Genomic DNA, 27,661 nt, shown 5'->3' on the forward strand with positions numbered 1-27,661 from the left:
ATTTGTTGTTCTTCGCAGCTTGGCATGCTGATCAGGCAGCCACAGTAACCATCTCAGATCAGATGAGACGTGTGGTTAACATCTGGGCATTTGTTTTGCCTATTGATTACACCTGTATACTTAGGCAACTCACAAATAGAAAAATAGTTCAGTCTTAGATCAACTAACAAACACACGTATTCATCTGAGTTTTTTTTTTCCAAATGTGCTAGAAATATAAATTCTGCCCACATGTAACTAAGGTCCACAAAACCAACTAAAAACATGAATACATAAGAAAAATTCTAGGATCGACAATATACAATGATAATTGAACTGCTCTATTTCTTATATGTTGCATCATTTGCTTCTTTATCAAAATGTAACTTTCGTGCAGCTGAGGCGTCTTGATCAATACCAAGTAAGAGACTTGTATATCCTCCTTGCATCCAATTAGGCACATTAGTCGAAAAGTTGACCAACATATCAGTGGAAGAGTTTGGTATAGCCATATTAGCGCCACTATTTTCTCCAATGTTACTTGGTTCTTCTCCTACAGTTCACATATATAAGAAAGCAGTGCATTATTTGTATATGAAATATATTTCAAAATATTAATAAAACATGAGATGGTAAAACAAATACAGTCCATGCAACAACAAGTTACCTTTCTCCTGCGATTTTTTCTTTCTCTTTGTTGTCTTCTTTTCAAGTACATTCTTTGCTCGTTTACTTTTGGCACCTTTCACTACTTGAGGAACTCTAAATGATATAGTCCTATTCACTGTACCTACAGCAACGTCAGTTGAAACTATAGGAACATTATTTTCCTGCACCTTCCTTAGAGAATCATCTGCTTGTAAATCTAACTTCTGCAATGCTTTCTCTAAATCATCAAGAAGAGATTCTGACGTTGAACACTTCAATGCAAGGGATGTTGCCATTCGAGATAACCGTGCTGCATGTGCCTTCAAATTTCCTTTTCCACTTACTTTTTTTATCAATATAAAAACCTCTTTTTGCATATTTTGTCCATCGATTCAATATATATTGTTGTGGCAAAATAAAAATATCATTTATATTTAACACCTTGAAGGCATGATTGCACAATATACCTATAAGATATGGAAGCAAGTGGTCAGCAATTTTTATTATAATAAAGATTATGGTAATTCAAAATGTATATACATACCTATCGATTCAAACTTTTTGCAAGAACATGTAATGGTCATATCTGTACTATTGAATTCAGTCGTTGCTCCTTCATTTGCATGCATATGTGTGACCTGGAAACTTGATATTGACTCCTCAGACTGTAACAATTTACAGGATAATGAAAATTGACTCTTAAATTCCGCCTCGAACTCTTTATACATCCTCCTTGTATATAACTCGCTAGCAGTTTTCAACAAAGGTAAATCTGAGACGTAGTTAACAGGGTTCTTTATACGGGATCTAAAGTCTTCATCCAACTCATTTTCTCGAAGAGAAATAGAAACCTTTTCACATTCAACAATGAGTTCAGAAAGACCAAGCTTCCTACGAAATCTTTTCTTGAAGACATTATTCATACCTTCACTCCTCTGAGTTGTTGTCATATCAGCTGTGAAAGAGTCACGATAAACGGCTGCCCATTTTTTTCTCAACTCATACAGATTTAGCAGCCACGAGTTATCTTTCAGATTATAATCATCCAATAATTTATTCCACTTCCTTTTGAAACACTCCTTTGATCTATCTTCATATACACATTGTTTAAAAGCAGGTAAAAATTTCTGAGGATGCTTATTGATTACATGACCGAGATGTTTAGCTGCATTAAGATAAATGTGCCACAAACAAAGACGATGCCTTGTATTTGGGAATACATAAGCAATTGCTCCTGCCATGGCTGCGTCTTGATCAGTGAAAATTGTACTTGGATGCTTGCCTGACATTGCCGTCAAAAGTCTCAAAAAGCCAAATAAATGATGGGATAGTTTCATTATACAATAGTGCAGCCCCAAAAATTATTGTCTACTTGTGGTGATTGGTTCCAAGGAGAGGAGCGAATGGCATTTCAAACTTATTAGTCTGAAATGTGGTGTCAAATGGCACAGCATCACCAAAGCAAGCATAATCCATGATAGACTGTCCATCAGCCCAAAAGAAATTAATTATCCGACCAGATGACTTATCAATTTCAATGGCATAAAAAAATGCAGGATCCTCAATTTGCTTGTTTTTCAAATATTCCAGCAGTGTTTGTGTATCATTAGATTCCAAGTATTTTATCCGCTCACGACCAATCTCATTATTACAATCTGATCTTGAGAAGGGGATATTTTCGGCACCACCATAGAATTGCTTCATAAACTCAAATACTTGAGTTGGCTTCATACCGGCTTCACGTATTTGAGCAATAAGTAGTCTATCGGCTTCTATAATTTTTCTTTGGGATCTAAGCTTGCATGTCTTATTTGGACTAGTTAGATAATGGTTGTGTTCAGATTCAATCTTTTGCACTGTCCAAACTCCCTCTCTGCTGATACTAAATTGAATGCGGGCACGACAACCTGTTCTTGTAGTGGTTTGTGATGAACTATTATCTGCAAATCCTTGATTGCTGCATGCGAAAACCTTGGAATATATACTTTTATCTGCTCGACGCTTTGTATCATGCTTTTTAATACTGAACCCAACCTTCCCAGCATAGGTGTTATACATATCATAAGCGTCTTCCTCAGACTCAAATGCCATTCCAATTTCAGGAATTACCACTGTTGGCCTATTTTTATCAACAACCTATTGTAGGATGTGTCCGAATAAAATCATATTACTACAACATTATTTTATTTTTCTTAAAGTAAATATTAAATGTCAACTTGTTACCTCATGTGTTGTTGCTTCAGAGATTGTGTTGTCATCCCCTTGAGTAATTGCAACATTAGGCAACGCTGCTTCATGCAATGTTTGCTCTCTTGGTGCTTCACCCGCCACTGGCTCTATGGTGATCGAATTTGTGCTTTGTGTCATCTGCCATGTATAACGTATGGTCATGAGCACTGTGAACATAAATAATCAATCATAGATAAACAAATATAAGTTAAACAAATAATAGAGTATACCGGCATTATTTGTTGGTTGTTGACACCATAATCCTCAATGATTGGAGAGTTCTCACGCACAACAGGAGGTATGGGCTGCCCTGCCATCTGTTCCTGCCTTGCCGTCTCCTCATGTCCTGCCATGCCCTCGTGAAGATCGGCGTGTGGCAGCGGCGTGATCCTGCTGATGATCAGCCGTGTTCTGCTGATCAGCGTGCGGCGGCGCGATTCTGGTGATCGGAGGCGGCGTGACGCCCTAGTATTAGGTCTGTACGTATGGTAGATTTTCTGTAGTTAATCGAGTCGCACAATTAGAAGGCAAGCCCTGATTTGTTTCCAAGCTCGAGCCGGAAAACTGTGCCCCGTGATGCCTACGGGAGCCATCTAATCGAGCCGGAGCCGAAGCTAATTAATCCAGCTGCAGAAGAGTTATGCGGGGGCACCAAACCTCTGCTTACAGGTGGGCCAGGGGGTATTGATCTGTCTGGGGCTGCAGCGGCGTGGGTTTGCAGCCGGTCTGCACCCAATTTTTTTCCGGCCAAGCAGCGGTCACAGATCAAAATGAATTAGAAGAGAAAAATGACTGCTCCCTCCGTTTTAAAATAAAAGTCACTTTCAAGAATTCTATGATAGATCAATAAGTAGAGAATATAATCATATTTACCTCTATTTATTACTCATATTTGGCACGAATCGATTCTTGTATGCACATATACTTTCTAAACAGGATAAAATGATATATTTTTTAACAAATTTTCAATCCTAGAATGATTTTTCTTTTAAGATGGAGGGAGTATGTTACTTTACAGTGAAAGGTTTGGAGGAGGAAGATAACGTGCAAGGGGTTGGATCCCCATCGTACAATTCAGATTTATCGGCTGTACATGTATCCTTAAAGTTAGTATCTCTGTTAATTAATTCCTTAATGCCGAGCTTATCAAAATCCAGATGAACTGTCGTTTCTTTTTCCAAAAAAAAAACAGACAGGCGAACTAGACGACAGAGGCGTTCCACTCCAGTACAGCCAGTCTCCCATGCTGTTGTCCACTAAAGAAGCAAAGCAAGCGAAGCGATGGAGCTGAGCTCGCATTCCATTGTGCGCTGGCCGTGGCGCTCCATTTGGAACCCCAGCTCCCCACATTGACCGCCTCCGTACCAGCGACAGCCTTTCCCTCAACTCAATCATCCGCTGCCAACGCAATTCTCCTCCGCAGGCCCCATCACTTTGATCCATCCTTGCCACTTTGCAGCTCGCGTCGATTCCCCTTTCTCCTTCCCGATCGCCCGCCGCCATCATTCCCGTCGCCACGCCGCCGGGCCGACATTGCTCTCGCCGCTCGAGACTCGCGGCACTGCTGGCTATCTGCCGTTAGGGAGGCGGTCAAATCCTGTAACTACAAGTGACAGGACGGGAGTTATTTTCTTTAGCTCAGTGATCCGCTGCTTCAATTCCAGTACGAGCCACAAGCAAGTGGGGGGAAGGCCGCGGACGTGATGGCGGCTGATCACGCGCTGCCATTGGCGCCGGCGCCGTCGTCCTCGGCGGCCGTTTCGATGCACTGCGCCGCTGGCTACTGCGTCGGCTTTTCTTGCGCCCTCGCCGCTCTAGGAGCGCAGGGGCGAGTCGCTGGCGGGTGCGATCTTGGCGCCGGCCGCCGGGGGTGCCGGTGGTCGCGCGCCAGGGAGCTCGCGCTGCGGGAGAAGGTCGCCGCGCTGGAGCGCCAGGTCGAGGAGCTCCGGCACCGGCGGGCGGATGACGCGAAGGCCAACGAGAAGGTGGCGGGCATCTTCGCGTCCCACGAGCAGCGGTGGTTCACCGAGCGCAAGTCCCTGCGGCGGCAGGTGCACGCCGTGGTCGCCGCGGCGCGCGCGCGCGAGGCCAAGCGCGAGGAGGAGGCCGCGGAGCTCCGGCGGCAGCTGGAGGAGCAGCGGGACGCGGCGGCGCTAAAGGACACAGCCCTGGAGCAGGAGATTCAGAGGCGGGAAGGCGCTGAGGAGCGGCTGCGCGCCGCGGAGCAGGCGGCAGAGGAGCTGCGGGAGCGCGCCGGGAAGGAGGCGGCGGAGCACGCCGCGGAGCTGCGGAAGCACAAGGCGGCGTTCGTGGAGCTCGCGTCCGCGCAGCGGCAGCTGGAGGCGGACCTGGCCCGCGCCGCGCGTCTCGCGGACACGGCTGAGGCAGAGCTCAGGGAGGCCCTGGAGCGCCGCGACGAGGCGGCCTCCGCGGCCGCGGACCTCTCCGCCGAGGCCGCGCGCCTCCGCCGGGACGCGGACCACAAGGACAAGATCCTCTCCGCAATGCTGCGCAAGTCCAAGATCGACATGGAGGACAGAGAGATGCTGGTGCGGGAGGTCAAGATGTGCAAGGCCAGGCGGAAGCAGGCGGAGCTCGAGGCCGAGCGGTGGCGCAAGATGTGGGAGTCCCGCGGCCACCGCCGGGGATCCTCCAGGTCGTCGGCTCGGTGCGCGGCCGACCAGCCGCAGCCGGCCGGGTGCTCCGACAAGCTGCTGGCCCCCGACGCCGCGGCGCACGAGACCAGCGACACCAAGATACTGTTCGTGGACCACGTTGAGGGGGACGGCAAGAAGTACCACCGGCAAGCGACGGCGAAGGAGCTGACCACCATTGAATGCGTCGACCGGTATGCCAGCCACGTCGACGACAAGCCCGGTATGTCCACCTGCTCTGTCTTGTCCTCTGCTTGCTTCTGCTCACAGAATGGAAGGAGTACTCCTACTGATCTGGTCGGCACATGCTCACATATGCTTCCAGGATTCAATTGAAAAAAGTTTGTTTTTGTTGTGTTCTAACATGTTCGGTTGAGAAAAATACAGCATCACCGTCTTCCAAACTAATTGTCAGACATTAGAAATGGTGAACAAACAGCAGTGTTTCAGATTTCAGAGTTCTGACTATGCTATTCTTGATTTGTACGGCCTGGCGGCCTGCAGCCGTGGAGGAGTACCAGGGCCTGCAGGAGTGGTTCCAGATGGAGACGGAGAAGTACACGGCCATGATCAAGCACCGGCACGCCACGGAGATCGAGGCGTTCACGGAGCAGCTCCGGCTCAAGGACGAGAAGCTGGAGGCGTTCCGATGGCGGGCGGTGAGCATGGACGTCGAGGCGACGCGGCTCCGGTCCCGGATCCAGGAGCTGGAGGCGCGGCTGGCGCAGCACGAGAAGCACAGCGCCGGGGTGGAGGTCCTGCTCCTGGACAGGGAGAACGAGAACAGGGCACTCAAGGAGCAGCTGAAGACGCTCCAAGCGCAGGCACTCGGGGTGGAAATCTGCACGGCGGCCGGTGACCAAGATGACGCCGACGACCGCTGCATCCCATGTTCACCTGTGAAGATCCACAGAACATTGTGGGCAGAAGCCGATCGGCTGTCATCCGGCAGCTGGCGGCATCAAGAGACCAAACTGGACGGGCCAGCCTCCCCAGATGATCACAAGGAGAAGGCGTTTGATGTGGAAGCAGCAGAGGCGCTTGTCGTTCCAGTTCGGGATCTCGCGTGCGCCGCGGCGGCGACGTCGACGGAACACGACGCCCCGGCCCGGCAGTCATTCAGGTCTGAGATCGAGGAGGAGAAGGAGGTCTACACCGATCCCGGGAACGCGCAGACGCAGGCCAGCACGAGCAGCTCCCAGGAGGTGACATCCGAGCTCGCGCTCGTGGCCGTGCCACCTGACCAGAAGACAAACTCTGCTTGGAAGACGGACATCCACGCCCTGGCTGTGTCGTACAAGATCAAGCGGCTGAAGCAACAGCTGCTGGTGCTGGAGAAGCTGGCCGCGGAAAGCAGGGAGGAGGCCGCGGCGGCGAAGCCGTCCGGGAGCGAAGCCAGCTGCAGCAGCAACAGCAGGCAGCATCCGAGGACAAGGTACCAGACGATGATGTCCTTCCTGAGCAAGCACGTCAAGCGCTACCAGTCCCTCGACGACAAGATCGACGACCTCTGCGCAAGGATGGTACGGCGAATCCCCATTTCCCATCGTCCTGAAAATTAAAATGTTTCTGCATTTCAGGAGGATAATGTGTCGAAGGCAAGGGATTAACCCCCTGTGTGATGTGGTGTCGCCGTGTCTCAATTTCAGGGGGAGAGCAAGAGGAGCGTGGGGCGGGAGGAGCGGCGGCACGGCGGCGGGGAGCAGAGCGCGGCGCTGGGGCAGTTCCTGGAGGAGACGTTCCAGCTGCAGCGATTCATGGTGGCCACGGGGCAGAAGCTGCTGGAGACGCAGTCCAGGATCGCGCCGGGCCTCAGCCGCGGCGGCGGCGGCGGGGACGGCGTGGACATGAAGAGGCTGATGGACGTGGCCGGGGCGCTGCTGAGGGACGTGCAGCGGGGGCTGGAGGTGCGCATCGCGCGGATCATCGGGGACCTCGAGGGCACGCTCACCTTCCACGGCATCCTCCGCACCTCGCGCTGATCTCTGTGTTCCATGACTTGATCCATGATGTGTTAGAAGGGACTTGCTTGGTCTTTTTGATGAAGGGAGGTTTGCAGTGAACTTTGCTGCAGTACATGTTGGGGATCATGGCTATTGGATTTGGTATGAATCTAACTTCCACTGATCAGAGACTCCTTTTGACTTTTGTAAGCTCCATATTAATTCTCAGAGGACACAACTAGAGAAATATACACAGAAGAACAAACACCATACAATCGATTTTTCTACGTGTTTGGTTTGCATCGCAGCATGAACGATCCGGTGACTAGTCCCTCGCAACTCGCAAGCGCCTGGAGGTCAATCCCGGTGAACCGGGCTCCTAAAACTTCAGTGGCTGGCGTCGTCCTTCAAATCAAAGGACTATCAAATCCTAGCTAGAATGAACCCGTACAGGATCAACTCATCCTGCATGAGATGATTCTTTGAACCAAACATGTTGTTTGTAGACTCGTTCATTGTTGATGGATTCCATTTGCTTCTATTTACACCACATACTACATATGAAAATTTGTATATCAAAATCACCCCACTAGGGAAGAATAGCATGAAAGTAACCCCAAACTCAATATCTGATCTAGCCACCTCCACCATTATGAAAACGACATCAAAATAACCCCCTAAATCCGCATTAAATTATTCATCTCCACCATATTGTTAATACTCCCTCCATTTTTTTCTTTAGGTGTCGTATACTTTTTTTAAAAGCGACAGGAAATCATGTCGTATATTGGTCCGCTCTTCGATCCTGGAGAAAACTAAAACCGACGTAGTTAAGCGCTGCATGTACACGCCTCGATTCTGCGGAGAAATGAATCGTTCATGCTCACCAGCAGCCAACTAAAATTTCCAGACCTTATTTGTCCTATAAAACCACTTCTCATCGATATGCACGATGAGGTTTCCTGCTATCAAGTATAGAGATGGCAAACTCTACACGAGATTTCTTGTTTGCGGGTGTCAAATAGGATCTGATGGAATTGGAGGGGCGTTTTATCTGCTTTTCCTTCAACCGTGCATGCACCGTGCTCTTGGAGGCACCTAACGCACGTGCTAAATCTTGCATAGTTGTCCTCTGACGAAGAGGCACTCCTTGGATGACTTCGGGACTGATCTCAATTCTGTTACGCCCACAATTTTTCGGTTTCTTGCTAACCACATTGTTGACAACTTCTTCCTACCCATCTTGCCAATGCACCCCCATTTCTTGAGCTATCTTCAAAGAAACTCCATTATGCAAAGTGCCTTTACCTTGAAAATGTGTAGTGTTTTGAAGAAGCAAGGAGTATATGTGAATACGCTCTACATCAGTAGTCTGTCTTTTCCTTGTCCTAACAGCTACAGATAGGAGTAAGATTGGTAGCAGCATTAGCATGAAGAAAATTTTTAATATGACTAAATTTTACTGTGAAAAAGAAGAGGAAAAGGACAGTGTAATTTCCGTGGTTTCTAACTTCCATGGGCACCTCCATGTCGACATGGTTTGCATTAAACTTGTGCATCTGATGAAAAGGAAAAGATCACTCAAGTAGGAATAGATATGCATGAGCCTGAACTCCAAGCTCCTTCTTCCGCAGGCAAGTTTAGATCAAATGCATGAGTTACTTCATCTATTTGAACAAAGGATGATGGACCATAAATAGATTGAATAAAAGATGTGCAAGAGATTAAAAAAAAGAAACTAAAAACTGACCTTCTTCAATCTGTTCATGAAACAATGGTACATCAAAATTAAAGACATCTTCTGCTATAGCATCCCAGTCCACGGGAGCATTAGGATCAACTGGATCATCTTCGATATGCTCATTGAGGTCAAAAACAAAACCGGTGTTTGGCTCTACCATTGTGTAGGAGAAAGCATGGAGGAAATAGCTTGGAGTGGTGCCTATGGGTTCAGTATTTATAGGGAACGAGCCTATGGAGTGGCACCAAGGTTTGAAATTTGAAGCTTGCTTTTTTGGCCAAAAAAATTGGCGTGCATGCCTGCGCAGTTTGGCGCGTGCATGTGCAGTTTGGCAGGAAGCAACTTGATTGAGGAGAAAATAGCGTGGGCGCGCGGTATGCCTGGCGGAACGAACGAATTTGCATGCGGAGGCTAACGGACGGGCTGCATGCCTGCATGCAAGGGAGAAACCGATGCACTTATTAATTGCTGGAGAGTGGTTCCCGAGCAGATTAAGGGGGTGCTTAACCACCTCCTTAGTCTGTGCACCAGAGGATTATACGTCACCTAAAAAACGGAGGGAGTAGAAAAACCCAAGTACCCCTATGCACGCTTCTAAATTACCTACTCTATGGATGCATGATGTGTACCACCAAAACCATGCATATATGCATGTAGGGAGCAATAAGCATACCGATCTTCATGGTTAACTAAGCAATCAATGAAAGATGTTGGGGCAATTCGAAATTTGCCATTGGAATCATTTGCAACCTCAAATTGATAGTGGCAAATTTAGGGTTCAAGACATTTTACAATGACATGGTGAGAATTATTCCTTGTTGGGAATATATCAATGACTGTATCTAATCCTCAACTCTTGCATTTATTTAATTTCTAACCCTAACTCCAAAACCATTTAATCTGTACCCTCGTCTACCAAAACGTCGGAGCCGAATCCCTCTCCGTTAGCCCACGGCGTTTTGTTTTCTTTTTCCTGATGCGTGGGGTGTTATGGGCCGTAATGAGTCATTCCTTTTATGTTGGGCTCCCTGCACCATGGCTCCTTCAATTCTAAGCGGCCCAAGAGGTGAGGTGTTAATTGAAAATATTTTAATTTTTTTATATTTTGGAGGACTTCAATGATATACTTTTTAAAGTGCTATATAATTTTATATTTTGTTTCTAGTGTACAGTTTTTATTCCATAGGTGTATATTTATTTTTAATACATTTGTACCAAATAATATTTCTCCATCAATTTATAGTATTGATTGCATTCCCACAATATGTTGTTCAACGTGTTTAGACGTTTTCTTACATAACTTTGTACGATCTGTTCTACATATACAAACTCGTTTTTTTTTTGCAGAAAAGTATACAGACTTTTGTTCGTTAGTTTCTAGGATTTGTTCTAAATGTACAAACATTGTGTTACTTCTGTACGAAGTTTCGTTATACTTACACATATAAATCCGTCTTACAAAGTTTGGAGAGCCCAAGGCACGAGTGTAAAATGATATTTGCCCTTTGATGCAATACAATAATCACCGGAACAGGAATAAACTGTGGTGGCAGGCAGTCGTGGCCCAAATGATAACGTCTCATCTGCCACAGTAAAAACCTGAGAATGTCAACCAGTCATAGGGTGTTGTGTAGAAATCGGCAAGGTCCACGGGACAGAAGTTGAAGAGCCGGACTTGCCCAATCTAGCCAAACTGAAATCAACAAAGGAGCAGAAAAATCTGGCCGCGCCATCCTGAATTGTGTTTGCTGATTATTAGAGAACCTGAACCACGTAGTCACACTGCAATGTGACCCCACATGTAAAGGTTGAAGTGGAATAAAATTATCTGAGACTTGTAGTCTTGGAGAAAAATCTCTATTGTGTAAACCATTGTGTCAGAAAGCAGCTATGTGGCTCCAATTGTTACAACGGTAAGCGAATAAGACCCGCCGCTCCGCTCCGCTCGCGTCGCCTCGAGGGGTGACCCGAGCAGACCACCACCGCCTCCCCGCAGCCCCCCGCCTCCCTTCCCACACCTCACCGCCGCCAGAGTGCCCCCGTGTGGAAGTCTGCCGGGATCAAGGACGGCGGCGGGGCCGCTTTCTCACGTGCTTCTTCCTCCCTTCCACTATTTCTCTCCCTTTCCTCTCGATGGCAAGCTTGGTTGGGAGATGCCGGTGCCGGCGACCGCCGCCGGCGCTGCGGCCTGGTGGTGGTCAGATCCACCTCGTGCCGGGCCGGATCTCGCCCCCTCCCTACCCGTGCCGGACGGTGGGGGGCTCTGCGGTCAAGTCGCCGTCGGTAGCGGCCGGCGTGGCTTCCGGGCCCTGCAAGTCGGCTATTGCCGGATCCGGCACTACAACGGCCGGAACTGGTGCTCCACTCCTATTTAGAAGTGCTTTCGTGCAGATCGATGCTGGGCTCCCTGCCTTTTGCTCGGCGTCATCTCCTCCAGTTGTGGACCTAGACATGGTAAATGATTGGTTGCGGTCGCGTGCAGGTCAGCAACAGGAGGCGGCCACCAATGGTGTTGTGCCTTGATGCTCGTGCGAATCACCAAGGATTCAAGCAGTAGGGGTGCGTAGAGCCCGTGGTGGTCCGCTGGCCAATGCCATGCTGAAGCGTGCCATCTCGCGACGCTGTCCTTGGGCAGGCACGTCTTGCGTCACGCGCCACCGTGCCATCAGGCTCGCCACTCTCCGCCATCATCTCTGCTTGTTAGTGGTTGTGGTGGTGAGGGTGCGGCAATGCCCAATGGTGGTGTGCCTCGCTGCATCGCGCGAGCTGCTAAGGGCTCAAGCAATGAGGTACATGTCAGAGCCACGGGACTGCGCACATGGCGTACATATTCTAGATAAGGGATGGGACATGACCCACACCCTATACCAATTGTAACTACTCGTACAGAGTAGGGCTAGTCGGAACAGAAGAAAACAATCCGAGTAGTACTCGGGGCGGACTCCTGAGCTTATGTTTGGTTAGGACTTCCATGTAACCCTATCCCCCTAGACTATATAAAGGTGGGCAGGGACCCCCTCCAAAGATTACAATACCTAAGGCAATACAAATCACAACACAGAATGTAGGGTATTACGCAATCGATGGCCTGAACCTGTTTAAAGTTTCGTGTTCCTTACACCTTCGAGTTCCTGATCTCGTCGACACCCCACCTACAATCTACCACCTTGGGATATCCCTCGGTGGGCTTGAAGGTTAAACACCGATAGTACATGGTTGGTGGAGTCTCTGGCGAAAGCCTTGCCAGAAATCTAGCCGGCCTCGACAACGATGACGTCCCTCGTCATTGTGGTTCCACCATTCCTACACTTGTCCAGAGTTCCTAAACGTAGCGAACACTTGGCCGGTGCTTGTAAGCGATGACATATGTGCAGTGAAAGCATTGCGCCTGGTGCGCAGGCAGGTGCCCATCTCCACACATCAAGTATATTGCAGGCTTGAAACTTCCAAACTCAAAGGTGATGCTACATGTCGGGTGTCGTGGTTTTTGTATAAGTGATTATGCCATATTTGAGTCCTTGTGCTAGGACGTGTTGTTATCTGTGTCATGCCACAATTTGCCTTATGCTGGGCATGGTGTTGCTTGAGCTATAGTTTAGCTAGGTCGCACGTCACGGTTTTAGCCCTGTTTTCCCAAATTAACCGAGCGACGTAGGGTTTCGCCTCGTTTTCCCTAAAAACGGGCCGTTGATACGTGATATGCCACACTATTTGAATACAATTTAGGTGGGGATGCTCTCCCCCCCTGATCATTCAAAAAAATAGCATTTTTGCATGAGATAATTCCTTGTGTGCCATTAAAACCTATAACAATCCCTTCATTGCCATTCAAAATTAGAGTTCCCTTCATTGCTATCAATTCTACTTTCCATTCCCTTATCTGCCATTACCGTCAGAGAGCAGTCCAGCTACTGTTAAGTGGAGGGTCAAAAGACAATAATAACCCTGAAGCATTTTTCTAATCCTCATCTCTCACTGCACGCCGAGGGAGCAGGCAAGAATGGACGGAGCTGGAGCCGGGCGATGCAGCAGCGCTGACAGGGGAGGGGTGCCTGCCACAGGGGCGCTGCAAAATAGGCGGGGCGGGCACGGCGGGCTCTCCTCGGAGCCGCGCGTGCGCCTGCTCACTCGCTCAGGCAGCGCTCGGAGCTTGTGCGTATGGGGCGGCGCGCCTGCTCGGCCGCCGCCTCGGGCCGCGCACGCCTGCTCGCCGGAGCCGCACGCGCCTCCTATTCCGATGGCCGTGAGCACGCTCTAGGTAGGTTTGGAATGGAGTGATTCAGGGAAAGAGAAAGGTTGGAGGGGTAAAATCGGGATAACGGAAAAAAATATTCGCATTTTAACGGTGTGATGGTGTGATTTGTGCTCAAAGTAACGGTAATGGCAGATAAAGGAATGAAAGAATTGATGGCAATGAAGGGATCCTCTGATTTTTTATGGCAATGAAGGGATTGTTATAGGTTTCAATGGTACACAAGGAATTTTCTCTTTTTGCATGCAGGTCACAGATGGCTACTAGAAAGACAATGTGTGCATGAGCGCCCAAAATTAATGGGATAAGGGTGAGGAGTTACCTTGGGAAGAAGTTGCTTGCCATTTAAATTTGAATTCAAAATCAAACTTGGTCACTGGATCCAATAAGAGCCAGAAACACAACCGGATTTCAAATTATTCATCACATCAAAACTGTTTAATCTTGAGAAAACCGATGGCGCTCATGATTCAAAGGTTGGGTTACAGCTGATGATCGCAAAGGAACTTTGTTTACGCCCGTGAGGGGGAAAATATTGGTCTTAGCCACTTGAACGTAAGAATGCTTCCCATTTTTCATGCTGTCTGTGAACCAAGGGAAATCTGGAGTGTGATCCCTTGTCGCGGCTACTTTGGCTTGATTTTTTTCATTGAAAAGGTTGAAGACCACTCTGAAAGAGGAGCAGGATGAGAACTTGAGGTTATAGATCAGAAGACCAACATTGCGAGAGAAAACCTTGAATTTGGAAATCCAATCAGCTACTCTTCTTACTTCTGTAACTTGTAGCGAATGAGAATGACCCTCAATGATTGAGACCAGAATTCTGCCCACTGATTCTTCCGTCAACTTAAACTTTGATCTAGAGAACGAGGAGAGAAGCCAAAATCCCGGACCATGGGATGAGGCGGTGACCGGAGAGTTTTTTTTTTAACTTAAAAGTAGGAACGCTGCTGGATCATATAAGAAGTAGTAGAAGGTGGGTTCTTACGGTAATCGTGATTACATAAATAACTGAAAGACTCAAACTCTTACTTACAAACAGGATACAATAAAAGACTAAATGGCCACTCAGCCCTCACAAGCATGCCTCCGGACCTCCATTTCTTTCTTGATCAAACCTAGAACTCGTGTTGCTGATTGCGAGGCACCCTGGAAAATCCTTCTATTCCGTTCATGCCAAATATTCCAGGCCGTGTATATCAGTACATCGGCCACTCGACTTCTATTTTTGGCGCTTGCGGCTTGCAACGATAAATTCCACCAGTCCTCTATCTCCATTCCTGCCATCGGAACACTGATTAGGCCATCAGTCCATTCTTGCACCAAATGCCAAACTTCCCGAGCAAAGCAACAATGTAGACCGAGATGATTAGTTGTTTCCAATTCCTGGTCACACAAGCAGCACAGCGGGTCGCAAGCTATCCCTTTCAGCAGCAAATTATCTGCAGTCTGTAGCCTTTCCTGTACCATTAGCCAAGCAAAGAAACGGTGCTTGCCCTCAACCTTTGCCCTCCAGATTGCTTTGTTGTTAAACGTGCAGTAGGAGCCAATGAATTGTTTGTCATAAGCCGACTTTGAAGTATACAGTCCAGTTGCAGTCCACTTCCAACGAATCACATCTTGTACTTCTGAGAATTGCACCGCTTGCACTTGCTCCCACAGAAGCACAAATTCGGCCATCTCTGTTGCTGTTGACATCCTCTACAAGCCCATGGTCCATGTCTGATTCTCCACTTCCTCCCTTACCGTTAGTCCTTTCCTCCATGCCAATTTATACAGATGAGGGGCTATGTCCCTAGGAGCATGACCATCTGCCCAAGTAGACTCCCAGCAACTAGCTTTTCTACCATCACCAACTGTCACAGTGGTGCTACATCTAAATAAACTGCTTGTCCACTTTAGAGCACGGGGCATCAGCACCCACCCAAGGTCGATCAGGGTCAACCCACTGAAACCAGAGCCAGCGAAGTCGTAGAGCCCTGCTGAATTTTCCTAGATCAAGCACTCCGAGTACCCCCCCCCCCCCCCCCCCCCCCATTTTGGGTCTTTTTAGTTTCTCCCAAGCCACCAGGAATTGTCCACCGCTAGCATCTGAGTTACCCTTCCACAGGAACCCCCTTCTGATCTTGTCAATCTTTTTTATCAGCCATTTCTTCGGATTAAAAGCTGTTAGAAAATACACTGGCAGGGATGTGAGCATTGTGTTCAGTAGCTTGAGACGGCCAACCCTATTTATGAATCTTTCCTTCGACGCAGGAAGACGGTTTGCCACCTTGTCAATCAGTGGCTGGATGTCAACCCGTCACAGCTCCCGTATGTGCAGAGGCAGACCCAAGTAAGAGCAGGGAAAGTCTTTAGTCGAGCAAGAAAAGTCCTCCATCACCTCCTCCAAGTTGATATTGTCGCATCTATTGGGAAGACTGCACACTTGCTATGATTTATGTGTAGACCTGAAGCCTGTCTGAACATCTGCAATATGTCAGCAACCACTTGCACTTCTTCCTTGATAGGATTCAGGAACACTGCAGCGTCATCAGCATATAGGCTTGCCCTTAATTTGGAAACACGACCTCCTGAAGGCGTCAGCAAACCATCCCGAACTGCAACATCAAACATCCTTTGCAGGGGCTCCATGGCGATGATGAACAGCATTGGTGACAAAGGGTCACCCTGCCGTAACTCCGTGAAATGCTTGAACCACTTGCCCTTTGCCCCATTCAGCAAGACTGCCGTTGTGCTAGACGCCAATAGAGCAGAAACCCAGGATCTCCACCTTGCCAGACAATCTTGTCGCTAATATTTTGGATATCAGCTTAGCAATAGAATGTGTCAGGCTGATCGGTCGGAAATCCCTAATTGACTGTGCATCTTGTTTCTTAGGGAGCAACACCATATGGGCCTTGTTCAGATGTAAAAGGTGCTGGTCGTGTTGTTGATGGAAAAAATTCAACTCCGCCATGACATCCTCCTTGATTACTGTCCAGCTCCTTTTCAAAAACACCCCAATGTACCCATCTGGACCTGGCGCTTTGTCAGCCGCTATATCACTTATAACAGTTTTTACTTCCTCTTCGGTGAACTCTTCCTCTAGATGTGACAAATCATGCCGTTGTAGGCCTAACTCCTCCCAATTCAGTGATGCAATTCTAATAGCAGGCTGCCCAAAATGCGAGCTGAAATGATCAAAAATCACTTCAGCTTTCTCCTCATGAGAAAAGAAAGTTGCATGTCCCGATTTTATTGATTGAATAAAATTTTTCCGCCGTCTCCCATTGGCCTGCATGTAGAACAACTTTGAACTGGTCTCAGCTGCTTTAATTGCTGTGAGTCTGGCCGATTGTTTTGCTCTCAGCTTTTCCACGGCCGTCGTGCCAAGAAACTTCACTTTTAGATCTCGTTTCAAACTGATCTCCTGATCACTGAGTTGCCTAAAATCCTGTACGACATCAAGAATCCCAATGAGCATTTTTGCCGCACAAAGTAACAGCTTATTATTTCCAATCATCTATCTAGCCCACTTTGTCAGTGCCTTGTTGGTCCGCTGTAGCTTTGTATGCAGCTGCAGATAAGGGTTTACAATGCGAACTTCTTTTTGCCAGGCATCAGCAACCACTTCATCATAACCTTGCAGACTTGGCCAAAATACTTCAAACCTGAACCCCCTAAACTTCTTTACTGTTTCATGCCCGGTAATGAACAGAGGGCAGTGGTCTGAAACTCTGGAAGACAATGCCTGCAAGTAAACATTGGGTTTCATCAAATCCCACTCGGCAGTGCAAAAGGCCCTGTCAACCCGTGTTTGAGTTCTATCATTTGACCAAGTAAATTTCCGCCCTCTCAGATTCAGCTCCTTTAACCGTAAATCATGCACCAAATCTCTGAAGGCCCCCATCAATCTCCTATTCAGGTTATCATTTCTCTTGTCACTAGCTTGCAGAATCAGATTGAAGTCACCAATGAGAAGCCACTTATCTAGCACATCTTGACTGATCCACCTCAGTTCACCCAGGAACTGCAACTTCTGCCGGTCATCTTGAGGGCCATAAACTACTGAAATGCTCCACGTTTCTTCCCTAGATATGGCTGCTACTGTAGCCGTCACCGTATAAATCCCAACTTCCGCTCTAGTGATCTTATAATGTTCCTCATCCACTGCCATCAGAATGCCCCCTCTTGTGCCCTGCAGCTGGAAGCACTACAAAATTGTCCACAAAGCGCTGACCCAAAATTTCAATGACCAGATTTGCATCCACCACCTCCAGCTTGGTTTCTTGCAGCGTCACTATTGTAGCTCTCGTCTCCGACACCAAATCCCTTACCACTTTCCTCCTAGCCGGATTGTTCAGCCCCCGGACGTTCCAATTCAGGATGTTACAAGTGTGTTCTAACATAACATGACCAATGGCCTCAACACCCCACCAGGCTTATGCAGAAAAGCCACAGAACTCACCCTTGCTTCTACTGGAACTACAGAAACTACCAACAGACTTGTAGTACTATAAAGAAAACTACTGGAACAAAGGAGACTACTGATACAAAGAAGAGCCCCACACTGAGAACACACACAGCATTGAATTGAACATAAGACTAACAAAACCGACAACATAACAAGCTCAAGTGTGGACTCCTCCCGCCGCGGCCACCGCCGCCCTTTACTCCTCTGCATCAATGAGAAGGGTGTTAGATTGATCTCGACCCCGGATCGGTCCAACGACCGATCCGGAGTCCGTTAGACCCGCGCCCCGATCGGGGGCGCACGGCCAAGTCAATGGCACGTGGGCCCCCGTCGCGCAGCGCCATATTAAATAGTAGGTGGGGGGCCGGGGCATGACACACGAAGTTCGTCGCCGTGCTTGATCCCCACCAAAAAAACCCTAGGTGATCCGATCTAAGGGGAGGCGTTGAAGCGACGGGAAGCGCCGCCGTTGCCTCTACACCGACCACCGCCGCCGCCTCTGCGCCATCGCCGCCGACACTCCTCGACCTCGCTGCCGCCCGTACGCCTTCGTCCACGACTCCGATCAGCTTCTCCCTCAACGCCATGGCCAACAATGCCGAGGCAGGGGCCTCAACCGGTGGTACGGCATCTTCCCCATCTCTCTCTCTCTCTCTGTTTATCCCTCGATCAGCCCTAATGCTATCCTGTTTAGTTAATTACCGAGCTAATACACGATTAGTAGATCCTAAGATTCTATCAATGGTATCAGTTAGCCTCACTAATCGTAATTAGTTTCGGGTACGAGAGGAAGAGAAATTAGAAGGAGGTGAGCAACATTACCCGAGAAAGAAATTGCAAAACAAGAACGCAAAGAAAGACCCAAACCCTTCGGGGTGCAAGCACACCCGCACCCGAGCCCAAAACCCCGTGCTAACCCTAGCTAAATCCCCAAACGAGCAACAACAGGAAGCTTACCTCAACACCGGGAGCTCCTTGCTCCACGGGATAGCTCCGCCGCGACCCAGGAACTCCGGCGCACCCTCGCCGGCGATGGGCGCGGCGTTCCGAGCGTGCCGACGCCCAGGGATTCCCACCGCGCCTCGCGCGCGGGCTAGATCACCACCTCGAGCCTACTCGACGGCGGCGTGCTCACGTCCAGGCGAGCGCGTCGCCGGCGAGGAGGCCCGCGGCGGCGTCACGCTCTCGGTCGCCGTCGCAAGGAGAAGAGGGAGAGGTCGCGGAGGAAGAGGGAGAGGCCGAGGAGGAGTGAGCGTCTGGATCTAGGGTTTGAGGGGAGAGGCGCCGCGCGACGGTTTTGATCGGGCCGCGACGGCCGGACGGCCGTCGGATTTGATCCGACGGCTGCAGAGAGAGGACGGGCGCGCGGGCTACTTTTGGCCCAGGTGGGAAGCCGCTTTCCCGGCCCAGGCCCAGGTTGCGGCCTGGTGCGCGGGGAGGCGCCGCGCGCGCGCGTTGGCCGCGCTGGGCCGGGCCGTGCAGGGCCGTGATGGGCCGAATTTTGGGCTGGTTTAGGCGGGTGCACGTAAGACTTTGTTATTTTCTCAGAAACTCTTTTAACCACTTAATGCTTGATTTAATCTCTATTTTAATTTCACCAACGTGATAATTTCTATAGAGAGAAAGAAGTAAGAATGTTTCTGAAAGTCAGAACTATTTATTTTTTCCGCTGCCAATTTAATTAAGTTATATCCTTTAATTATTTTAGACCCAACGAGATATTATAATTAAAGGAGTCAGTTTTCAGTTTTTTCTTCAGTTATAATATTGTTATTTTCTGACCAACGTTGATAATAGCAATATTATAATCTTTCAAGTCAGTTTCATGCATTTGCTCTAATTCTGCCCAACGGTGTTTTAGAATTAATGCAGCTAGATAATTGTATATCTTAATATTGACCAACGTTAAATTGAGATATGCAATTATTATTTTATAAAAGCAGTTCTCACCCTTCTTGATTTAAATTTCAGGATCTAATGCCATGACCTTCATTAATGCTATACCGCCGTTGGATGGTTCCAACTACGGGATGTGGGCACAGAAGCTAGAAGTGGCTCTCGCATTGTCAGATATCGATTTCGCCATCACGTCACCGTTTCCCGTTTGTCCTGAGGAACTGGTGAGGGACCCGGAAGAGACCTCTGCCGCTTGGTAGGCTCGTCAGAGAGAACATGCAAGTGTTCAAATGAAATTTGATCTTGAGAAAGCAAAATGGATCTCTTCCAACAGAAAGTGTTTGATGGTTATCAAGAGCTCCATCATAGATAGTATCAGGGGAGCAATCCCAGATTGCGCCACCGCAGTCGAGTACTTAAAGAAAGTTGAGAGTCAATTTGTTGGCTCCTCAAAAGCGTATGCACAAACTCTGATTCAGAGGTTAGTCAATGATAAGTACACTGGCGGTGGTGTGAGAGAGCACATACTGAAAATGAGCAATATGGCATCTAAGCTAAAACCTATGGACATGGAGCTTCCTCATGCTTTTGTTGTCCATTTGGTTCTGGCTTCTCTGCCGAAAGAGTTTGAGACGTTTGTTGTTAACTACAACATCAGCCCAGAGACATGGGACTTAGAGAAGCTCATTGCGATGTGTGTGCAAGAAGAAGAAAGACTCAAAGCCTCGCATGGTGACACGCTCAACTATGTTAGGCACAACAAAAGAAACAACTCTTCAGATAAAAACACGAGGCCACAAGGGAAACCTCAGTTCAAACGAGGTTTCACTTCTTCTTCTTCTTCTTCGACTCACCCGGGGAAGGTTGCCAAGAAAGATCAACCACATATTGAAAAGGATCAATGCATGTGGTGTCACAAGACGGGACACTACAAGAAAGATTGCCCAGATTTTCTACGACATTTAATTAAGAAAGGTGAGGATGTTATCACATTTATCGATGAGACCCTATACGTAAGTTATTCTAAATCTACTTGGTGGATTGACTCAGGTGCAACTGTTCATGTTGCTAATTCTTTGCAGGGTATAAGTACAAAGACGATGCTACAAAGAGGGGATAGATGGTTGAAAGTCGCCAATGGAATTAGAGCCGACGTTGAAGCAGTTTGTCAACTCACATTAGAGTTAGAGAATGGCTTTAAACTCCAGTTACATAATGTTCTTTATGTACCCTCTTTGTCTAGAAATTTAATTTCAGTATCATGTTTGGCAGATGATGGTTATAAGTGCCATTTTGGCAAAGAACAATGTGAGATTTTATTTGAAAGTCAGTGTGTTGGTCTTGCCATCCGACAAGACAAACTTTATATGTTGCCTATGCATGAGACTGTAAATTCTGTTAGCAATACCACGAGTATTGAACGCACGTCTAACAACGCAAGTCATAAGCGCAAACGATGCGACAACGAAAATTCAGCGAAATTATGGCATTGTCGTTTAGGCCATATTTCGAGGGGGAGAATTGAAAGATTAATTAAAGAAAATATTCTCCATCCGTTAGACTTTTCAAATGAAGAATATTGCATCGATTGCGTTAAAGGAAAGTACGTTAAGAAAATAAAGAAAGGAGCTAAACGCAGTTCAGGGGTTTTGGAGATAGTGCACACAGATATCTGTGGTCCATTTCCCATAAAGTCTGTAGACGGTTATGATTCGTTCATAACGTTTACGGATGATTATTCGCGTTACGAATATATTTATCCAATTAAAGAAAGATCAGAAGCGTTAGATAAGTTTAAGATTTTTAAGGCTGAAGTAGAAAATCAGCAAAATCTTAAAATAAAAGTAGTAAGATCTGATCGTGGAGGTGAGTACTACGGTCGTCACACCCCGTATGGCCAAGTTCCTGGACCTTTTGCAAGGTTTCTACAGGAAAATGGAATAGTAGCCCAGTACTCTACACCGGGCGAGCCTCAGCAAAATGGAGTCGCTGAAAGACGTAACCGTACCTTAATGGATATGGTGAGAAGTATGCTAAGCTACTCCACGTTACCGATTAATTTGTGGATGGAGGCGTTAAAAACCGCTATTCATATTCTTAATCGCGTACCGAGTAAGTCGGTGCCTAAAACACCGTATGAGTTGTGGACAGGGAGAAAACCCACACTAAATTATTTACATGTGTGGGGCTGTCCAGCTGAGGCGAAAGTATTTAATCCAAATATCGGAAAGTTAGATCCTAAGACAGTAAGTTGCCATTTTATTGGCTATCCAGAAAAGTCGAAAGGTCATCGTTTCTACTATCCTAACGGATATACAAAGTTCGTAGAAACGAGACACGCTGTCTTTTTGGAGGATCAGATGATGAGGGGGAGCACGGTAGCTCGGAAAATTGATCTTGAGGAGAAACGGGTTTTCGTACCTACTCCGATGATCCAAGATCCATTTTTCGTGTTGCCTGTTGCTGCTTCACCTACGGTGTCAGCACCTGTTGCTAGTTTTTCACCAGTTGCTGCGTCACCTACGGTGCCAGCACCTGCTGTTAGTTCTCCAGCTGCGGCGACGAGTCAGAACCAGGAACCTGTCCTTCAGGATCCGACAGAACCGATAGCCGCGCATCAGGGGGAGCAACAGCAGCCCCAAGTGGAAGAAGTGCCGATAGCTGAGGCTCCGAGAAGATCTCAAAGAATAAGAAAGCCCGCTATTTCGAGTGATTATCAAATCTATAATAGCGAGGAAATTCAGATGGAGGGTGACCCCACTTCGTTTGAAGAAGCCATGAGAAGCGTTCATTCGTCTGAGTGGTTGGAAGCCATGAAAGACGAAATGAAATCGATGAGGACCAACGATGTTTGGGATCTAGAAGAAATTCCTAAAGGAGCCAAAACAGTAGGCTGTAAATGGGTCTACAAGACAAAATGTGACTCCAAAGGGAATATAGAAAGATATAAAGCGCGACTTGTGGCGAAAGGCTTCACGCAAAGAGAAGGGATAGACTATAATGAAACATTTTCTCCTGTTTCATGCAAGGATTCCTTCAGAATTATAATGGCGTTAGTGGCACATTATAATTTAGAATTACATCAGATGGATGTAAAGACGGCGTTCCTCAACGGGGATCTTTATGAGAACGTTTACATGGCACAGCCGAAAGGTTTTGTCGTGGAAGGAAAAGAAAAGATGGGATGTCGTCTAAAGAAATCCATTTATGGATTAAAGCAAGCCTCCAGACAGTGGTATTTGAAATTCGATGAAACCGTAAGAAAGTTTGGTTTCAAAGAAAATGAGGAGGACAACTGCATTTATGCAAAATTTAAGAATGAAAAATTCGTTTTCCTTATTCTATATGTGGATGATATTCTGCTTGCTAGCAGCGATATTGATCTGCTATTAGAGACAAAGAAATTTTTGTTCTCAAAGTTCGATATGAAAGATTTAGGTGAAGCCTCATTCGTTTTAGGAATTGAGATTCACCGAGATAGAAACAAGGGGGTTTTAGGATTATCGCAGAAAGCATACCTAGAAAAGGTACTAAAGAAGTACGGTATGCATGCGAGTAAGCCAACACCTGCTCCTATAGTCAAGGGCGATAGTTATGGGAAATTTCAGTATCCCAGAAATCAGTACGAAATCGATCAGATGAAAGCGGTACCATATGCTTCAGCTGTCGGAAGCCTACAGTATGCTCAAGTATGTACGCGCCCTGACTTAGCTTTTGTCACCGGGATACTTGGCAGATTCCAAAGCAATCCAGGGATAGAACACTGGAAAATGTTTAAGAAAGCCTTGCGTTATGTGCAAGGAATGAAAGACCTCATGCTAACATACAGGAGATCTGAATCTCTAGTGATAGAGGGTTATTCAGACTCAGACTTTGCGGGAGATAAGGATGATAGAAAATCCACGTCAGGCTATGTGTTTACTCTCGCAGGTGGAGCTATATCGTGGAAAAGCTCCAAACAGACAGTAACTGCATCATCTACGATGTATGCAGAATTTATAGCTTGTTACGAGGCATCGGGGCAGGTTAAATGGCTAAAGAAATTTATACCCGGATTAAGAGTGGTTGACAGCATAGAAAAACCACTAAAAATGTACTGCGACAATGAGCCTGCAGTATTTTACGCTCATAACAACAAGTCGAGTGGAGCTGCCGCCTCTACACCGACCACCGCCGCCGCCTCTGCGCCATCGCCGCCGACACTCCTCGACCTCGCTGCCGCCCGTACGCCTTCGTCCACGACTCCGATCAGCTTCTCCCTCAACGCCATGGCCAACAATGCCGAGGCAGGGGCCTCAACCGGTGGTACGGCATCTTCCCCATCTCTCTCTCTCTCTGTTTATCCCTCGATCAGCCCTAATGCTATCCTGTTTAGTTAATTACCGAGCTAATACACGATTAGTAGATCCTAAGATTCTATCAAAGGGGACTCAGGTTGTCAACAACCCCTCTGAAAGGATCGATGGACCAAGAGGGGGGATGAATTGGGCCTTTTTCAATTTCTAAAACAAGATAAAGCAACCTTAACCTATGCAAAACTATAAAGGCACCAATTCACCAACCGGATAACTAAACAACCTACACAAGCTAGATAAGATAAAAAGAGATAAAGCCTAACAAGGTAGAGCTAACTAGTGATCCCTAAATCAAGCACATGAACGAATTGCATGAAAGATAATGCTTGAATAAGTAAAGTGGACAAGGGACAACCGGATTTTTCCCGTGGTATCGATGTGTTGGCACACACCCCTAATCCACGTTGTGACACTCACAAAGAGTATTGTCACCTCCCAAGTCACCAAGACGAGGGCGCTCACTAAGAGTCTCCGTTCACCATCCCGGTGTGGTGGAGATCAAGCCACGTACAAATCTCTTCTCCGGGCTTCCACAATCCTTGGCAAGCTCCGCGAGAATCACCTCGATCACCAAGATCGCCTAGGTGATGCCAATCACCAAGAGTAACAAGCTAAGGCCTTCACTTGAGCAAGAACCAATCACCAAGAATGGATGCACACAAGCTTCTCTCTACTCAAGTCCTTAATCTTGCTTCTTGAATGATTGAATGAACAAGTGTATGAAATGTTGAAGCTCAAGGTGGCTCTTGACTATAGTATGTGTGTTTGGATGTTGCCTGGTGTCAAGAGTGGTAGAATGACCCATTGGAGGGGTATATATAGGCAGCTCACACGAATAGAGCCGTTGGAGAAAAAGCTGCCAGAAAAACTGCGTAGCGCCGGTTAATCCGACGTCTCTCCAATAGTCATCGTCGGTTTAACCGGTGAATGTAAACTCCCTTTTTTGAAAACTAGCCGTTACTGTTTGGGAAGATTGACCGTCGTTGCATCGGTTTAACCGGTGAATGTAATCATCCATTGAACAACTGAAAAACCAAGTCACTGGACAACTGCACCGACGTCAAATTTCAAATAGCGTCGGTTTAACCGGTGAGTCAATTTGTCCACTGATCAACTGAAAACCGAGTCTCTGGACAACTGCACCGACGTCAAATTTCAAATAACGTCGGTTTAACCGGTGTATTGACTTGTCCAGACCTGCTGACCTCGTTTAACCGACGTATAGAAAACTTTAGACGTCGGTTAATCCAGTGTTAAGGATTTTTCTGATTTTGCCTTTTCTGACTTGAGTCTTGAATGAAATCCAAATATTCTTGAGATATAAGTTGAGAACCACTTATTTGAGCTTCTAGAAACCTGAGTGACCATTGTGTGCATCCATTTTCAAATGACCATGTCCATGCTCAAGTTACTAAGCCTAAACCCCTCTTAATAGTGCGATCACTACAAAACTATAAAACCTATGCTAACCTAAGTGTCCTTCTCAACCTTATGACACTTAGGACTAGAAAGATCCTTAGTCTTGACATATTATTGAGTTGAAAGCCGAGATCGCCTTTTTGAATAATGAAAATTAGGGGCCTCTTTTGACATATAACCAAATGAGCAATAATGATCTATAAAGCTGCACAAACTCATTAGTCACAATAATGGTTGTCATTAATCACCGAAACATACCTTAAGGGCCTAGATGCTTACAATCTCCCCCTTTTTGGTGATTGATGACAACACAGACATAAATAACGAGAGAGCGAGAAAGATATGGCAAGAATAAACACAGGCAAACTCGAAAGAAAGGAACCAAAGAGCTCAAAGGCTCAAACGAAATCCATAGATATGTCTCAAAAGCTCAGCATGCTCAAATGACAAATGTACATATCCATGAACTAAAACCAAATATAAGACAATATATAATACAATAAGACACAACAAAGTCCTGATCGAGCTCTCTCTAGTGCTACCCTCCCCCTAACTCTCACTCCCTCTCCCCCTTTGGCATCCAAGCCCAAAAAGGGTAGCTACTGATCCGGGTGACGAGGTACGGCGAGGAAGCGATCCGGGTCATCGTCGTCGTTGTCGTCGTCAGACGGTGGATCCTCAGTGACTGACGGTAGCTGCTGATCTGAAGGGCCTGCTGGTGCTGAGCTGACCGGAGGTGTAGCTGTCGTCGAGGCTGTCGTCGAGGCCCTGGTGCTAGCACTGCCTGGGAGAGGGTCCGTGGAAGTAGTAGCCGGCTCAGCAGAAGATGTGTCAACATCTGAAGTAGTGAGTGCTGATGCTGCCGGCTGTGACGACTGCTGAAGTAAGGACACCTCTCCGCCTCCCCCTGAAGGTAATGGCTGTGGTACGACGGGGAGGCCAACGGACTGCACTGCTGAAGGTGACTCCTGGAAGAGTGAGGTCGCAGGCAGTGGAGAGAAGAGGGGACGACTCGCAGACCCAAGTAATGCTGACAGTGAGAACATGATCTCTGGGGTCGCAGAAGAAGCTGGAGCAGTGGAGGCCGGAGCAGGTGTAACTGCAAGTGGTGGTGCTCCGGTGCCCTGAAGGCCTGACTGTGCTGGCTGCTGAGGGGCGAGTCCGGTGTGAGAATATAACTGTGAAATCATCCCGAACATCGCCATCATGCCCTGCTGCATCTGCTGAAACTGAGCGTCCGTCCTCTGAGAGACTCTGTCAATAAGGCCGACGAAACGCTCCTCTGTAGCAGCTCGCTCTCGGGCGGCCTCCCTCTGAATCTGTGCAAGCTGGGCCTCATGGGCTCTCCTGGCCTCCTCCTGAGCACGGCGATCCTCTCTCTGCTGTGTGACCAGCTGCTGTAGAAGTGCGGTGAGCTCAGACGGCTGAGACACCTGAGACTCTGAAACTGTAGTAGCAGCAGCTGACACTGGAGCTGACTCTCCGGAACCTCCTGCCTCATGATCATGACTCGCTGGAGCAGGTGCAGGGAAGTACTCCTCATCCTCGGAGGAGTCTGACTCAAGGTCTGACCAATGTATCTCATCATCTCCTCCGGGAAGCTGTGCCTCAGCGGCGAGCAGTGCCTCATCCTCCTGGGCCACTCGGGCCTGTACCTCCGGTGACAATCGTGCCATGGCAGCTCTATCAGCCTGCCTGCCTCTCCTCCGGTCCGAAGGTGCTGTCGGTCTGTAGACAGGAAACCAGGGGACCTCGTCCTGTCTGTAGACTGCACTGACGGGTGACTCAGCTGGTACTATCATGGAGCAAATGAAACTGATCCAGTGAGCATAAGGAAACTGTCGTACTACGCCCATCCCGTCAGTGATAACATCCTCGATCTCAGCTAAGATGAAGTCGACAATATCAAAGGGCTCGTGAGTGAGGATGTGAAGAAGTAGCAGCTGCTGCAGACCTGTGAACCCCTCAGGGTAGCCACTCCTCGGGAGCAACGTCCTGGGGCTATCCAAGCAGTGGCATAGAAAACTCTGACCCAGTCCTCAATGTATCTGTTCCTCTCAATCGAGAGCAACCTGGGCAGACCCCTGAA

The 27,661-nt window shown here is 47.7% G+C and overlaps 1 protein-coding gene across 1 annotated transcript; it reads left to right on the top strand.

Annotated features, from left to right (window-relative positions):
• Nucleotides 1-4,559: 4,559 nt before the first annotated feature.
• Nucleotides 4,560-7,647, top strand: LOC112892547 (nuclear mitotic apparatus protein 1). Its single transcript, XM_025959686.1, has 3 exons — nt 4,560-5,733; nt 6,015-7,033; nt 7,160-7,647. Exons 1-3 carry the CDS (start codon nt 4,560-4,562, stop codon nt 7,490-7,492), a joined length of 2,526 nt encoding a protein of 841 aa, XP_025815471.1. The 3' UTR covers nt 7,493-7,647.
• The last annotated feature ends 20,014 nt before the right edge of the window (nt 7,648-27,661 follow it).

This window comes from Panicum hallii, chromosome 5 (genome assembly GCF_002211085.1).
Source record: "Panicum hallii strain FIL2 chromosome 5, PHallii_v3.1, whole genome shotgun sequence".
NCBI classification, from domain to species: domain Eukaryota; kingdom Viridiplantae; phylum Streptophyta; class Magnoliopsida; order Poales; family Poaceae; genus Panicum; species Panicum hallii.

Excerpts from the sequence above, each read along its gene's own strand:
- LOC112892547 (XM_025959686.1), top strand. The coding sequence starts at position 4,560 with ATGGCGGCTGATCACGCGCTGCCATTGGCGCCGGCGCCGTCGTCCTCG. Across the intron at positions 5,734-6,014 it reads CCACGTCGACGACAAGCCCG|CCGTGGAGGAGTACCAGGGC; the intron begins GTATGTCCACCT and ends GGCGGCCTGCAG. Across the intron at positions 7,034-7,159 it reads ACGACCTCTGCGCAAGGATG|GGGGAGAGCAAGAGGAGCGT; the intron begins GTACGGCGAATC and ends TCTCAATTTCAG.